Below are 17,221 nucleotides of genomic sequence, written 5' to 3' on the forward strand. Positions count from 1 at the left end.
TAAGATTGTGTCTAATTTTAAGGTGAACTACTCTTTTAAGAGTGAAAATTCAAAAATATGCTTGCTCATTTTTTTCCACTTCAGCCGTTTGTTTTCCAACTACATGCCCAACATTCTTCCATTATGATTGCATTTTTCATGTTTCTTTGTGATTATTTCACTGTTTTGTTGATTTCCTGTCATGGAAGCCATTGTGTTATGGTTTTTGTTCTGTTTTTTCTTTTTTCTTTTTATGTGTTCCCTCTGTTCTGTTCTTCCCTCTCTCCCTGAATTTCTGTGATTTCACTAAACACCCATCTACACCCTTGATTTCGGCTTTCACTCACACCACCCCACTGTCTGCACTCAAAGATGTAGCCATTCCCTTCCCCCCTCCCACCTCACTGACCCGTGCCACTACTGACCGTCTAATGCCAGGCTCCAGAGGCGGCGCTGGCCCCACACCCTCTGCCCCCCGTGACGTTGTGGCATCCCTGGTCTCCACCCGCTTCATCAAGCTGACCTGGCGCCTTCCTGCTGAACCGCATGGAGATGAAGTCACCTACTCAGTCTTCTACAGCCTGGAGGGCAATAACAGGCAGGGCATTTTTATATATCTTTCATACATACATACACACACACACACACACACACGCACACACACACACACACACACACACACACACACACACTTACACACACACACTACTGTTCCGAAGTGGATTTTTTTGAGCAACTTTTATTTAGCAATGATTTATTAAATTAATGCAAAATTATAGTAAACATTGTTTCAAATAAATGCTGTTCTTTTGCACTTTCTACTCCTCAATGAATCCTCAGCACAATTGTTTTTAATGTTGATAATAATAGGAAATAATTCTTGAGCACCAAATCAGAATGTTTTCTGAAGGATCACGTGACTGTAGGCTGGAGTAACAGCTGCTTTGCCAGCACAGGAATAAATAATTTGTAAAAATATATATTAAAATAGTAAACTATTTTAAATTGTAATGATATTTCACAATATTAGTGAATTTTCTGTATTTTATTCAATTAAATGCAGCCTTGGTGAGCATAAGAGACTTCTTTCAAAAACATAAAAAGGACCTAGTTTGAATAGTATTGTACCTGCAATTACTTATATATTTAATATTATATTATATTTTTAGGTGCATCTTACAAAACTGCAAAGAATATCTGTAGATCATGTTTAATCCTAATATCAAAAGAATGAGATATAGAAATTATATTTTAAGAAAAATTTAATTTGTTTTTCATTATCCCCCAATCCCCCATCTTACTACCTGAAAAAAAAAATAAAAAAAATCTAATAATGTAACTGTCATTACTGGAATATATTATATCACATTTAAATCGTAAATTACTTGTTGTAATGCCTTTAATGCATATTTAAAAAAATAAATGTATTAGTATTCATGTTACTATTTAAAAAGTTACTTTATAAGATATTCCATTACAGTAAATATATTCTAATGAGAATCACTATTGAGTATAATGCCAAAAAAAAACATGAGGTAAAAATACAGATGCATTATGGTAATAAGATTTGTTTTTGTGCTTCCTTGTCAATAAAAAATATAATTAATTCAAAATAAAAAATATTAATTGCACAAAATTAGCTTTTATGCTAATATTTTTTTCATATAAAATTACTTTAAAATGTAATATATATAGTGCTTATATAATTATGTAATAAAATATACATTTAATTTTGACTGTAGTGAAATGTAATCCAATGTTTTTAGGATGTTCACCCTCCAAGAAGTTTTATTAAGTATTATTTTTTATTTTATATTTAAATATTATTTTATAAATATTATTTTATAATATTTTATTAAGTATTATTTTAAGTAACATGTTTTTCTTATTAATATTTATAATGCCATTCTGTATGAGATGTTACTGACTACAGAAAAAATAGAAAAGCTTTATACTAGAGATGCACCGATCAATTGGCGGGATCGGAATCGGCCGATTTTCCTCATGACCAGCCAATCAGTCTCACTTCTTTCCAATTTCCAGCCAATCCGTTCTGTTACCAGCGGCAAAGGCAATAACGTCACATCAGGCCGCACATTCTTGCTCTCGATTGACCAACTTCTCTCTCACACGTCTCATTCACTCTCAACTCAAACAGCTTGTGACACAAATACCACAATGAGTGGCTAACTGCGCTAAAATGTTCAAATAAATACAAAATTTTGTCAAAATGTTCATCTTGGCAAGTATCCAGTTAAACACAGTCAGTTTGTTTGTAGATGCTGTCAATTATAGCTCTTATAGGTAAAAAATCTGAATCGACAAAAAAAAAACGGTATCGGCAGATCACATAAATAAAAAAAATCGGTATCGGCAGATCACACAAATAAAAAAATCGGTATCGGCAGATCACACAAACAAAAAAATCGGTATCGGCAGATCACACAAAGCAAAAAAAATTTGGAATCGGCAGATCACACAAACAAAAAATTGGTATCAGCAGATCACACAAATAAAAAAAATCAGTATCGGCAGATCACACAAACAAAAAACATTGGAATCGGCAGATCATACAAATAAAAAAAATCAGTATCGGCAGATCACACAAACAAAAAACATTGGAATCGGCAGATCACACAAACAAAAAACATTGGAATCGGCAGATCACACAAACAAAAAACATTGGAATCGGCAGATCATACAAATAAAAAAAATCAGTATCGGCAGATCACACAAACAAAAAACATTGGAATCGGCAGATCACACAAACAAAAAAAATTGTATCGGCAGATCATACAAATAAAAATAATCGGTATCGGCAGATCACACAAACAAAAAAATTGGTATCGGCAGATCACACAAATAAAAAAATTGGTATCAGCAGATCACACAAACAAAAAATCGGAATCGGCCAAGAAAATTTCAATCGGTCCATCTTTACTTTATACCCATGAATCAGCAGTCAACATCTGTTTCGGTCTCATATCACATTTGTCTCTCTGATGCTGTATAGGGAGAGGATAGTGAACACCAGTCGTCCAGGAGAAATGCAAGTCACCATTCAGAACCTCATGCCAGACACCAAGTACTCCTTCCGTGTGGTGGCCCACAACAAAAACGGCCCTGGAGAGAGCTCAGCGCCCCTGAGGGTCGCCACCCAGCCTGAAGGTAAGATCTCCACTTCCTGTTAACATACAGTACTTATCCAATCAGAATATGTTTAAATGAGATGTATGTACTAATTAAAATCTGATGTTTACTGGTTTAACACAGTTGCATTATGAATTAAACTCTGACAGATATCAGAAGGCTATATAATGCATGAAATCAAGCTTGCGTAGCTAGTGTCTCACATGCTTTTTCGGGCCTATGTTATTATGCTGAACATTTTCTCTGGAGGTTTTCTTTCCCAAAACCTCCCCAATGCCTCCATTTCAGTTTAAAATCTCATTATATAGGCAAGCACGAGTAAACATCTGCTGGCTTTTTAGCAAATACTACACCTCTTGAACATCGCTGAAGGTATATGGCCAGAATCCATCAACATGAAACATTATCAGCCCAAACACAGCACAGGAGAAGCTGTTTCTGGGTCAGACTTGCTCCTCTGTGCGTCCTTGGCTCTGACTGCTATAAGCACTTTATAATGTGTATTAGCAGGATTCTGGCACTCCCGGGAATCCTGCTGCTAGGGATCTGCCTCAGAGGCTGACACACATATTACTGTAAACATTATGAATGAATCTGAACACAAGTCATCTACGCACACATACACACACACACACACACACACACACTCACACTCACTCATAGAGTGCACTTAATCCAGTGTAGGCGCCCCTTCCCATCCTGTAAGACATCGGTGTCAAAAGAAGGTGTTGTTGTTGGACAGAATGAATGTCTGTGGAACTGAGATAAAGTGATTTCTTTATCGTTTGAGATGCCAGAAATGCCTGATCAAAGTTTGAAAAGTGATTCATGTAAGACACCAAATGCAGTTTATTTTACAGCTCGAACATGAAAAGAGGTTCAGGGTAACTAAAACTGGATGAATGTGTTTAAACAGTTGTTGTAAACATGTGGTTAAGTGGCTAGAACTTGCTGGTTGTTTGTTGCTGGTTCAAGCCCCTGTGGATCCCAAGAGGAGAGGTTTTGAGGAGCATTCATGCTGCTCTTCTCCATACAGTGAAAGACTGTCATGCTCCAGAAAGGACATAAAAACACAAAAAATTAACTATTGTAGGTTATATTTTTTTGCAAATAATGACCATATTTTAGCCTGTTTCTCATGTAAAACTATTTTTGGATGGCATTTTGTAATTTTGGGGTCTTGACAAGTCCCTGCATTTGTGAAAAAAAAGTTGTGCTTAACAGTATTTAGTGTATTTCAAATCTTAAAATTATATTTTTTAAAAAGCTTGCACTTGCAGATAATATAATATTAATAAAAATAGAACGCCTCTTGTGTGTATTTAAAGAGAATACATTTTCACACTAAAAGTACATTTAAAGTTATACTTTAAAGTACATTTTAAATCATTATCTTTTAATAATATTTTGTTGTGCTTTATGGAAGTACACATATTTTGATGTGTTGACTAGCATACAAAAGCACATATAAAGTATTGGATTATAATTGAACAGTAGCGTGTTATTCAGTATTACTATTTAAAGATGATATGTTTTAAATGTGTACTAAATTGCAACAAATCTGTAATTACGAATATATTTAAATGCATCAAATACAAGTTTCACTAGAAATGGCATTAAAGTATATTTAAATTGATCATAAATGATTGGCAGTAATTTTGGCAGTACACTTTACTGCCCATTTTTCGAAGACAGTTTAAGCCTAACTCTCTTAGGTTCAGCTAATTGCATTTCTGAAGCAAAACCAAGAAATGATTGCTAAATCCTAGAAACCAAAACGTTTGTACCAAATAGTTTTGAGTTTGTACAGTCAACGGCAGACACTGCTTTTTTGAACACACCCCTTTCAACTAATTGCCCAATTGCACAGCCTTAAGAGCGTGCATATCATGAATGCTGGGTCTTGTCCATTTTCTGAGAATCTACTGCACCTACTGGTAACTTGTTCGCCACGTAGCAATAAAAAATAAAGTAAAAACCTGGATTATTCTGGTTAGTCACATTGTACTGCTATTATTTTGAACAATACTGTATATAGCAATTGTAAGTCGCTTTGGATAAAAGCGTCAGCTAAATGTAAATGTAAAACATGCAATTCAGTTCACAGTTAAGCATATTCTATTCAAACTATATTATTTCTGTAATACATACTTATTTTATAATAATGCCTTAAAGTGTTCTTTTTCAAAAGTAGTGGACTCTATGCTTTTGTTTAGTGAAAACGAGCAGCATGAACATTACAAAATTACAAAAGAATCATTTTTTGGTGAACTACAGGTGCATCTCAATAAATTAAATTGTTATGGAAAAGTTAATTTCAGTAATTGAACTCAAATTGTGAAACCCGTGTATTAAATAAATTCAATGCACACAGACTGTGAAACCGGTGTATTAAATAAATTCAATGCACACAGACTGAAGTAGTTTAAATTCGTTGGTTCTTTTAATTGTGATGATTTTGGCTTACGTTTAACAAAAACCCACCAATCTCAACAAATTAGAATATGACGACATGCCAATCAGCTAATCAACTCAAAACACCCGCAAAGGTTTCCTGAGCCTTCAAAATGGTCTCTCAGTTTGGTTCACTAGGCTACACAATCATGGGGAAGACTGCTGATCTGACAGTTCTCCAGAAGACAATCATTGACACCCTTCACAAGGAGGGTAAGACACAAACATTAATTGCCAAAGAAGCTGGCTGTTCACAGAGTGCTGTATCCAAGCATGTTAACAGAAAGTTGAGTGGAAAGAAAAGGTGTGGAAAAAAAGATGCACAGCCAACTGAGAGAACTGCAGCCTTATGAGGATTATCAAGCAAAATCGATTCAAGAATTTGAGTGAACTTCACAAGGAACGGACTGAGGCTGGGGTCAAGGCATCAAGAGCCACCACACACAGAGTGTCATGGAATTTGCTGAAACAAAGACAATGTCAGAGGCGTCTTACCTGGGCTAAGGAGAAGGACTGGACTGTTGACCAGTGCTTCAAAGTTTTGTATTTCATTTGGAAACCAAGGCCCTAGAGTCTGGAGGAAGGGTGGAGAAGATCATAGCCCAAGTTGCTTGAAGTCCAGTGTTAGGTTTCCACAGTCTGTGATGATTTGGGTTGATGTCATCTGCTGGTTATGGTCCATTGTGTTTTTTGAAAACCAAAGTCACTGCACCAGTTTACCAAGAAATTTTGGAGCACTTCATGCTTCCTTCTGCTGACCAGCTTTTTGAAGATGCTGATTTCATTTTCCAGCAGAATTTGGCATCTGCCCATACTGCCAAAAGCACCAAAAGTTGGTTAAATGACCATGGTGTTGGTGTGCTTGACGGCCAACAAACTCACCAGACCTGAACCCCAGAGAGAATCTACGGGCTATTTGTCAAGAGGAAAATGAGAAATCAAAGACCAAACAATGCAAATGAGCTGGAGGCCACTGTCAAAGAAACCTGGGCTTCCATACCACCTCAGCAGTGCCACAAACTGATCACCTCCATGCCATGCTGAATTGAGGCAGTAATTAAAGCAAAAGGAGCCCCTAACAAGTATTGAGTACATGTACAGTAAATTAACATACTTTCCAGAAGGCCATCAATTCACAAAAAAATTTTTTTTTATTTTTTTTATTGCTTCTAAAGTTCTAATTTGTTGAGATAGTTAATTGGTGGGTTTTTGTTAAATGTGAGCCAAAATCATCACAATTATTTGATGGATAATCAATGGATAAAAGTGTCTGCTAAATGACTACATAATAATTTATTTCAAAACTGGCCAGTTGTTTTATGTCCACGCTATTTGAATTACACTATACTTCATTTCATGTAAAGCTCAGTTTAGATTGGCCCTACATGACGACTCCCTGAAGGCATGTCAGTTGTGAGCGTGTTGGAAAACAACAGATATAATGGACACTCATCAGAGCCTATAATTGAATGTAATGATTCATGACCCTAGCAAGTAAACAAAAGTTAAGCAAAATAGAATCTCATTTCCATTCTCTGCGCTCTGCTAAGCAAATTAAATAACGTCAATCTTGCAGTTTGAGCTGACGTGTGCTAGTCCGTTTTCTGCCAAAGGTGTCTTGACACATGCCACTGTCATATGCTGAGAAAGAGATATTTCTCCCTATTCGAGTCGATTTCAAAGTGCTTTATTGGCGTGACTGTTTTACTGTTTTAAAGCATCAAAATAGTTTTAAAAGAGAAACAGTGATAGACAAAAGGTGCCATTAATAAAACATGAAATGAAATGATAAAATAAAATAGTTTTTCAGATTTTTCTCCATTGTTCCTAACTACTAGTCCAGGTACCTGGCCCTGCTCCGAACCTACAGGCAGTGGTCACGTCCCCCACCACAGTGAGTCTCAGCTGGGACATGCCCCTCACAGGCAATGGCGAGATCCAAAACTACAAAATCTATTACATGGAGAAGGGCATGGACAGCGAGCAGGTAAAAGCATCTTCACCCAGCCTCTGTAATATGATGTACAAAAGCATTGTGATATTTGATAATGCATGTGAAATGTTCATGCTGGAGAACAGCTGGAGCTCTGTGGTCTGTCCTGAGCACAGGCTTTTTCATATAGCGGATGGTTTTATCTATAGCTTCCTAGTGAGGAGTGTTAAATATTTGTAAAAATAAATAATACTCATGAATGGATCAAATATAAATAAATGGATGTTAATTATGAATAAAATTAACTATTAATGAATTATTAAAAATAACATGTTAAATAATTAGCAATTCTATAATTTTGTTACTGATGTAATAATTCAGCCTGTATCTGGAATCTCTCTCTTTTCTATCAGGATCTGGAGGTGAACACACTGTCCTACAGCATGACTGGACTGAAGAAGTTCACAGAGTACAGTTTCAGAGTGGTGGCCTATAACAAGCATGGACCTGGAGTGTCCACTGAGGACATATCTGTGCGCACATACTCTGATGGTACTTATAATAAATCTTGTCTTTTTGTTTTGTTTTGCTGGTCAGTTTCTGCCCCAAACCCCTGCACTTTTTTGCTCCTCAAAATAATCACCTGTCACTGAGTAATAATAAAATAAATTTGGCCATAAAGATTTGTTACCACCCATGGAAATGTATTTTGTTGTTATTACTTTATACTTCAACTCTAGGGACTCGTGAGCTTCTAGCCACCTGTTAAAAGTTTTATGCTCACTTTAAAATTCTTGGAAGATTCTTCCAAGGCCATTTTTCTTACTGCTTCTGTGAGATGGTGTCAATTCCCTTTCCTAAATTGTTTTGGTGAAAACGGCTTTAAAATACTATGATTTAGTGCTATGAGATATATGAAAGAAGCCATGGAAAGTGGTGAAATGCACAGTTTAGTGGTCTTTATTTAAAAATATTTGGCCACTAAATGCTGGTATTGACCAGAATCAGAATCCAGTCCACCACAGAGCCATTTAAGATGAAACACTAGCAACAAATCCATTGTTCAGGCTCTGCTTAGTTTTGAGATGTTGAGTTCTTTCAGTCTAGTGGAAAGAAAATATCCAAAATGTACATTCATTTGTTATTTCATGACACTTTATTTGTGTCTGTGGATTTCAGTTACAGTACTTATCTTTAAAGTCAATTTTCTCAAAATTATTATTATTATTTAAATTTTTTTTGCCAGAAATCTAGACTTCAGTAGCATTTACTGTACATACAAAAAACTTGGCAGTTTTGTTCCTGTCTATATTCTGAAGGTGTTTACAGAAGAGTTTGCACATTTAACATTCACCACATTTAACATTCATTGAACATATATTTTCTGATTTATGGAGCATTAAATGACAAACCCCATCAAGAAAAAAGATTTGAACTCTGATATGTCGGCAAAAAATTGTAGCCATAAAAACATAACATTACAGAAAACTTGTAAGAAAAAAAATTGTCTTAAAGGCTTCATTCGCCCCCAAAATGTAAATTTTTTCATTATTTTCTCACTTTGATCAAGTTGTTCCAAACCTCTATGTTTCTTTCTTCTGTTGAGCACAAAATAAGATATTTTGAAGAATGTAGGTAATCAAACAGTTGACGGTAGCCATTGACTTGCTACACTGTGGAAATCAGTGGCTAGCGTCATCTGATTGCTTACCAACATTTCTTAGAATTTTCATTTTGGGGTGAACTATCCCTTTAATGTGCTGTGAATATTAAACGGAGGAAACTGAAAGCCTGTTCACCTCAGTGCCTTGCCTTAATAACAGCTAATACTCTTGTCCCTCTGTTCAGTCCCCAGTGCTCCGCCACAGAACATGACGTTTGAAGTGCTCAACTCTAAGGTAAGGCTGTGTGTCTGTCAGGTTGGATGGGCTCCGGCCGTGTGCCACCAGCTGCTGTAGTTCTGATGAAGGCTCTCCTCTGTTGCTGTGATTTAACAGTGATGAGCAGCACATCTGTGCTCGGCTAGAATGCTGTCACAGAGCTTTACATTCTCATTCATTCTTCCTCTGTGTTCACCTCCCCCTCTTTCTCGAGATAGAAATGATATTTGTCTAGCTGCCGGGGAATACGAGTCTTCCTCCTGTTGTTTTTATTCATGAGTCTGTTTATGTTTCTAGTCACATGAAGACAAGTGTCTCGGGCTGCAATAATGCACTTAGCTAGGGCAAGCATGACTTTTGCTTTTTCACATCCTTGGAATTTCAACAAACCGCAGAGCCAAAGTATTAACGTCACCTTGAAATCAAAACGGACAATTATTATTTATTTATATTTTCAAGTCAAAATAACTTCCCCTCCCTCTCACAACAGTGTTATTTTAATGGCATTAAGATACTATGATATTCTACATTTGTTTGATTTTTATATTTATATCCTTTTTCAGGTTATTTTTTGTTAAAGTTTTTGTCGATTTTTTTGTCCATATATATATATGAAATAAAACTAATATTTCATAAATATTAATTAAAACAACATTCAACAAGACATTAAAGAACCCATCTATAGACCTTATGAGGTTCTGTACCTTCTTTCTTCTGGTTTGTATTTCCACGTCATGAAAGTGAGCTCTTACAGATTTATGAAAGAACCACTTGTTTTAAAATCTCCCCGCTCTACTGACATTTGTTATGACATCCACTTCGAACATTGTGTACATGATAACTCTACAATAAGAAAATTCACCTCACCAGTGATGCTATAGAGCAACTGCAAAAACTTGTGTATTGTGTATTCCGCAGTATGCAGATATATCTGCGTTACTGCTTAAATGTTATACACATTTTGAGTGCTAAGGAAACATAAATAAATAGTGGGAAGCACTTGGTAGAGTTAAGTGTAATAAGCATTGAAAAAGAATTAAGTCTCTTACTGAAATATGTAGAAAACCCATGAAAGATTTAAAACTTCATAAAGACCCGCGTCTTTGTTCTCTCCACTTTAGCCCTGATGCCTTTGAGAGGCTTTTAGTAGACCACAGCTATTGAAAGAGCTTACAGGTTGCGATGGGTTTAAGCATAGGCTTAACCTAAATGTTGTACCATCGATTTTTTCCAAACAGGGAGTCTAAACGCCCTCGGATGTTGAGTAAAATCCATGCTGAAAAACTCCTTCAGTGTCTGCGGTATCATGACAAGCGTCATCATCTACCGTTTCTTGTCTCTGCTGTTTGTAAGCTCTTTCAGTAGCTGTGGTCTACTAAAAGCCTCAAAGGCATCAGGGCTAAAGTGGAGAGAACAAAGACGTGGGACTTCAAGAAGTTTTATTTGCCTGCAGACATCTTACCTTTCTTTTCACCTTTTCTTATCGCTAAGAAATCTGAAACATGGCTTCTCTTGTTGCCCTTCGACTGAAAACTACAACCAAAAGACTCATAATGGGGCATCGTCATTGAAATAATGATGCCCCCCACAGTCAAAATATTATGAAAACTTTCATGGGTTTTAAGATAGAAACACCATTTCTTTAAGAAACATAATTTATGTTATATTATGTTATATTAAGCCATAAAAGTTTTAATTCCCAGTTCCTTTTAAAGGTAAAATACTCTATACAATTCAGAACATGTTAGCAATCACCTAGAGCACCCTAGAATAATGACAGCAAGTTTTGCACAGGCATACCTCAAACTCGCATTTTCTTTAAATAATGTAACAATCTAGTTCAACTGCAGTCTCTTTGCATTGTGGGTATACACAGATCCACACACTTTCAAGCCTGTAATGGGTTTTATGGCTCAGTAATTAAAACCGTATAATAATGAAGGCTTTTAGTCCCAGACAGAAGCTTTTTACAGTTTTGTATAAGATGGTTAATTAGTGGGCTTCTACGGACTGTATCGGGACCCCCTCACGACGTGTCCCTGGGGTGCTACGCAACAGACAAGGGGGATTCGTCTGGGTGTGTATAATGAACACAGCGACTCCGGCAGGTAGCACCATGCACCCTTGTGACCCATAAGTCAGTTAAAACAAGTTTGTTTGGATGAAAACACAAGCAGTAGTTAGCAAGGTAAACTGGAATTGGTAGAAAATTGAAATACAGTAATTGCATACATGGTGCAGATTTAATTTGGTTTATTCCCTCATGGCATGTGAACACTGCAACTGTGGATGCTATTAATTAATTCCCCACCCACACTGGGCGGCCCCTCTCCCTGCCTTCATTATCCCAGCAGGCACCACGGGCCCTGCAGCTAGTCTTTTCCATCCATCCTGAACTGCATTCCCGCAGGCTCCTCTACACTGCACAGCTTTATCTATTATTCATGGGTTCAGTGTGGGCTGGTTTTGCTGCTCGCCCAATGCCCTCTGCTGCAGGACTGATATACTCGTGCATGCTTAATGTGCAAGACGGTCACATTCTCTAATGGATGCCTCGGGGATATAATGACTTAGGTTAGATGCCTACGCTCAGGCTTGTTACTGTGGTGACTTTGCATGTACTTTAGCTGCCCGGGTGAGATGCAGTGCTAATTCTCCCCTTTGATACACTGTGGTTATTGCTCTGAAAGGAAATCAGAATGTGTGATACTGAAGAAGTTTTTTGGTCTTCTCTAATGTGTAAACTATGTAGAGCATCATGGTCAGATGGCAGCCTCCACCAGCAGATGCCCAGAATGGTGAGATCATCGGCTACAAGATCCGCTACAGGAAGGGTACGAGGAAGAACGAGGCGGCGGAGATTACTTCAGGATCGCAGCTCTATCAGCTTATAGATGGTAAGCTGAACAACAATTCAAACTCAGAAGGACCGACAAATATTTGGTTGTTTTCAAGCTATTGACTCGGCCAGTAATTGTGCAATTTGGCAGATGGACAGCTCAGTTCCAAAATCTACTGACAGACTTGACAATGCAAAATCTGTCATTTTTGCATTTTTTCCAAATTACATAAAAAAAAAATATTTTTTTGTGGATGTTTATTGTTTAAATAGTTTGTTTATAAGTGGTAAATATTATTAAATGTTAATTAGTTTCTAAATATTTAATTTAATGTGTAGATCAATTGAAAAATGTATTACATTTTTTTTACATATATTTATTACATATTATATTTTTACACATTATCTAAATATTATATTTGTATATATAAATTAAATCAATGCATTTAGCAACCGCTTTTATCCAAAGCGACTTACAGTGCATTCAGGCTATCATTTATTTTTTACCTATTTTTTCTGTTCCCTGGGAAACTAACCCACAACCTTTTGCACTGCTAACGCAATGCTCTACCACTGAGCCACAGGAACACAATATATAATATAGAAAATATGCATACATAAGATATTATTATAGGCCTGTCGATTAGGTTAATTCACGTTAATTTAGCACAATTAATTATGAAAAATAATGAACAAATTGGACACATTTATTCATCTGCCCTGATCCCATTTTTAATAATTAATTAGTGTCATATATATATATATATATATATATATATATTTTTTTTTAATCTATTAACAGCTCCAGTGTATCTGTTCTTGGCCATCCTACTCAAGAAACTGGCATAAGTGTCAGCCATTGCAAAAACCCACATTGGTTGGCAATTATATATATATATATATTTTTTAAATGCATGAGTAAATTTTGTCTGTACCCCTGTACACCAGTGCTTTTGAGCCGCCATGTCAACCCCACCAACGGCTCTGGAAAATAGATATCACAAAAAAGATGAGCCTGCAAAAAATAAAGCCTCATGAGACAAACTCTAACCATTAATGAAACAAAAGTGAGAATTAATTTCAAAATAGATTTCTACCGCTTCATGGGAGTCATGCTGGTTGGCATCAAAGAGCATAATAGTTGTTTTCTGTTCCATTTGAGTTGAGATGAGATGTTTGATAGTTCCAAAGGCTTGAAGTGGAGTGTCTCCCACAAGGCTGTAGGAATAGCTCTGACTTTTGCATTCAACACTCTAAGCAGACGCTTATTAACAATTTAAAACAATTACAACCTCTGGCTTATTTAACGACAGCAGGCATTCCTTCATCTGTGAAAACCAGAACATGCCCATGGCATCAGACGTGAAATTATGAACACTGTTTTTTTGCTTTTGCCCTCTGGAATCAGTCAATTCTCATTTTGTTGTTTGTATCAGTCCAGTGTAATACATATTTGTGGAAGCAGACCTTTATAAATCAGCACTCTAGGCAATGTCAGTATGTCGTACAGCAGAGCCAATGATGATGATGTGGGGGTGGTTATCGATCTTGTCTCGTTAAATGGATTGAGAAAACATGGAGCGTTGTGAAGCATCTTTCTGTTTGTTTCCAGAGAAATGAGCTGACTGGTTGATTGAGACGTGGTGCTTCACTTTTACTATTGCTCATACTTAGGGTTAGTAATTTAAACTAGCCGCGCTCATGGAACCACCCAGAACATCCTAGGAAGCTCTAACAAACATTACGAGTTAATTTGTGCACTTTTAGCTTTGTTTTACAAAGCTTGTGAACATGTATTTGTAGAAGCAAATTCAAGTGAATCAAAAGCCTGTATTGAAGTTCTTCTTGTATTTTTCAGGTCTGCAGCGAGGCACTGAATATATGTTGCGAGTTTCTGCTATTAATGTCAACGGCACAGGTCCAGCCACAGACTGGGCCACTGCTGAGACGTTTGAGAGCGATCTGGATGGTAAAAACAGGCAGATATCTTATGTACAGTATACTGGTGCTTGATTAGGATGATGAGGTGTAATTTTGCTTGTTCTTTGGTTTCAGAGACAACTGTGCCAGATTTCCCAAGCTCTTTGCACGTGCGGCCACTTGTGAACAGCATTGTAGTGAGCTGGACGCCCCCAGAGAACCAGGACATTGTGGTGAGGGGTTACTCCATCGGCTATGGGATCGGCAGCCCTCATGCCAAGACCATTAAAGTGGACTACAAACAGAGATACTACACCATTGAAAACTTGAGTAAGATCCTCCGTTATAATAATTCTGCTTTAAAAAACATACTTTGTTTGTGAAAAATTATGTTGCTAAATTTGCTTTGAGGGCCAAGAAGAGACATTTTCAGTCTTCAAATACATTTTGGGTTAAACTAATTTCTAAAATGATTTGTAGTAAATACATATTTCAATCGAATGTTTGAACATGTAAATTGAACATTTCAGTTTGAGCATTTAAATTAAAGTAAAAAGTTTAAAAAAATAAATTAAATATAAGTAAAATTAATACAAATATATTTTTTAAATCTATTAAAAAAATATATTTCATAACATTCTCAATTATTATTATTATTATTATTTTTATTTTTTCATCCATGTAGGAAATAAATAACTCATAATTCAACTATTTTAATGTATTAAATCACATTTTCTGTGGGTAAAAAAGAAAAGAAAAAAAGAAAAGAAATAAGCAGTGTAGATGTTACTACATGAAGAACATAGATTACCTGACCATTTTTAGTATACTGAAGGACATGAAATGTAAATGTCTAATGTAAATGATGATACAAATATACTTATTACAGAACAATGGTATAGTAATGACTTAATACTTCACTATTCTGGTATACCATGATATCAAATAATTGTAAATGCATAAAATATGGTACTTGTTACTTAATTAAAAGAATACTATGGTACTACTATTATACAGTTAAAACAAAGGTTTATGCTTATGGTGATGATACATACCAAGTTTTACCATATTACTATATCCTATAATACCATGGAACTACAGCATATTATCCACGGAAGCTCAGTGGAAACTGAATTGGTAATTTTAATTTACTTTCTAACCATTCACACCTTCATGACATGAAGTAGCAGTGAAGAAGTAGCCCTGTTGCCTCTAGAAGTGAATTAAAGTAAACAGAACTGGGTAAATGGATTGTAGGTACTCAAGAGTAAGAGATTTAGCCCTCTCTCCACCCCGTTGTGATTACATTGGAACGAAAGAAAAAAATAATCATCAGAAGAAACAGCATAATTTATGTTTTTGCGTAATTCATCTAATTACATGAGAGCGAGAATCAATAATGGTTGTTAAATATGCACCCTTGCTAGGATGATGAATATGGTTGGAGCTCTCAGTGGAGCTAATTGATTGGCTTTCTCCCTGTCAGATCCCAGCTCGCACTACGTTATCACACTGAAGGCCTTCAACAACGTAGGGGAGGGAATCCCTGTGTATGAGAGCGCCGTCACACGACCCCAATCAGGTTGGTCACGGCCAGCACCGCTCAGCCTTATAACACACCTCACCTACAGCTCCATTTCTGTATTGCTAATATGGAAAATATTGCCACATTTACTGTAAAATAACATTGCACCTGCCTGTCTGTTGAACAGAAGTTTTTAATTAGACCTCAAGAAGCTTGATGCCTCCAAATTTCTTCTAAAACTGCATTTCTGTTATATCTGGGTAATTGTGTTGACATTATGGATATGCATAGTGTTTGAGTGTTTGACTGGATAAGTGCCATCTTATCCAGTCATTTTTCCAGATTTTATAATTCATTGGAAAGGTTTAGGACACATATTCCCCCTCCTTTGGAAATATTTTAACTACTGAATGGTTCATAGCAGGGTTAAGAAAAATCTTAAAGGGACAATAAGTAACTTTTTAGGTATTTTATTATCTAAAATCAATATTTTTATTCATAAATATGCCCTCAATGGTGTACAAACACCTATGCCAATGTTTAAACTAATCCTCGTAAATGAAGAATTTATTATCTTTATATACATGGGACGGGTAGGTCGACGGAGGCATCCATGTAGTTCCGCCATCTTGCAAAACTATAATAGCAGAGAGGGACAAAAAGTACTGAGCCAACGTGTTTCCACAACGCGTTTTCAGTCAGAGCCAGAAACGCAGGTGCAGAGCAGTGAGAGGCGCTTGAAACTGCACCGGCAAGTTTAAAAGTCTGGATTGCATTCTTATTATGGACCATACATATGCCGCGCCACAGGAGAAGAAAACATCGTCGCCAAAACGAAGTGCTATTAGAAGACATCCTGTCAAAGCTTTTTGGTACATATCGCCTACCGTAGATGCAACGCGCATTTGAAAAAGCGAGGCGCTGGAGAGCAAAATTAGTTTGAATGCAAAATACAATTTCACCACTAGATGGGAGTAATTCCTACTTACAGTCCCTTTAATTGCGATTGGTTTTTAAAATGTGATTTAAAAAACTAAAAATAAATCAGGTTTACTGTGCCTGTATGTAGGGCTGCAGAATTTGTCCAACATTTCTTGGTTATATATCAATATGGCTATAAGATAATAGTAATAATTTTATTTTAGGTTGCAGCTGTACTTCTATATACTACTTCATCCTTTACTGACTAGTTTTTATTAGCATACAATTAAATATGGTGTCTATGCTCACTTAGGTCCATAATATGACCAATAATACATTAAGAGTGCCAAGAACTTGATTCACACTGCATAGTGAGTGAAAAACTGAAGCTGGCCACTTTCTGAACTCCATAGGACTTCTCACCTCCCGTTTTGATCAGTGGTTCACTCTTATTACCTCCCAGCATGCAAATTGCTACACGGCATTTCTCATTTCACCTGGTTTACCTTTAAATGAACTCAAGGAAGCCTGTTGCAGGGGCTTTGAAGATTTTTGAAGAACGTTGTAATCTATTCCAACAGATAAAGTTTTCAGTTTTGCCTCTTCTGAGAGTACCAGAA

The 17,221-nt window shown here is 36.4% G+C and overlaps 1 protein-coding gene across 10 annotated transcripts in view; it reads left to right on the forward strand.

Moving 5' to 3' along the window:
- Positions 1–17,221, forward strand: part of LOC132110003 (neogenin-like) — a 149,338-nt gene that overhangs the window by 122,136 nt on the left and 9,981 nt on the right. For 8 of the 10 annotated variants that reach the window (XM_059516619.1, XM_059516534.1, XM_059516609.1 and 5 more), the window contains exons 8-16: positions 352–577; positions 2,993–3,147; positions 7,422–7,570; positions 7,930–8,068; positions 9,365–9,414; positions 12,149–12,293; positions 14,094–14,204; positions 14,291–14,485; positions 15,642–15,737. In XM_059516619.1, the coding sequence (XP_059372602.1) occupies positions 352–577; positions 2,993–3,147; positions 7,422–7,570; positions 7,930–8,068; positions 9,365–9,414; positions 12,149–12,293; positions 14,094–14,204; positions 14,291–14,485; positions 15,642–15,737 (1,266 nt within the window). The remainder of the gene's footprint in view (positions 1–351; positions 578–2,992; positions 3,148–7,421; positions 7,571–7,929; positions 8,069–9,364; positions 9,415–12,148; positions 12,294–14,093; positions 14,205–14,290; positions 14,486–15,641; positions 15,738–17,221) is intronic. The other 2 variants (XM_059516580.1, XM_059516598.1) reach the window with 1 other exon arrangement.

Source organism: Carassius carassius, chromosome 2, assembly GCF_963082965.1.
Source record: "Carassius carassius chromosome 2, fCarCar2.1, whole genome shotgun sequence".
Lineage (NCBI taxonomy): Eukaryota > Metazoa > Chordata > Actinopteri > Cypriniformes > Cyprinidae > Carassius > Carassius carassius.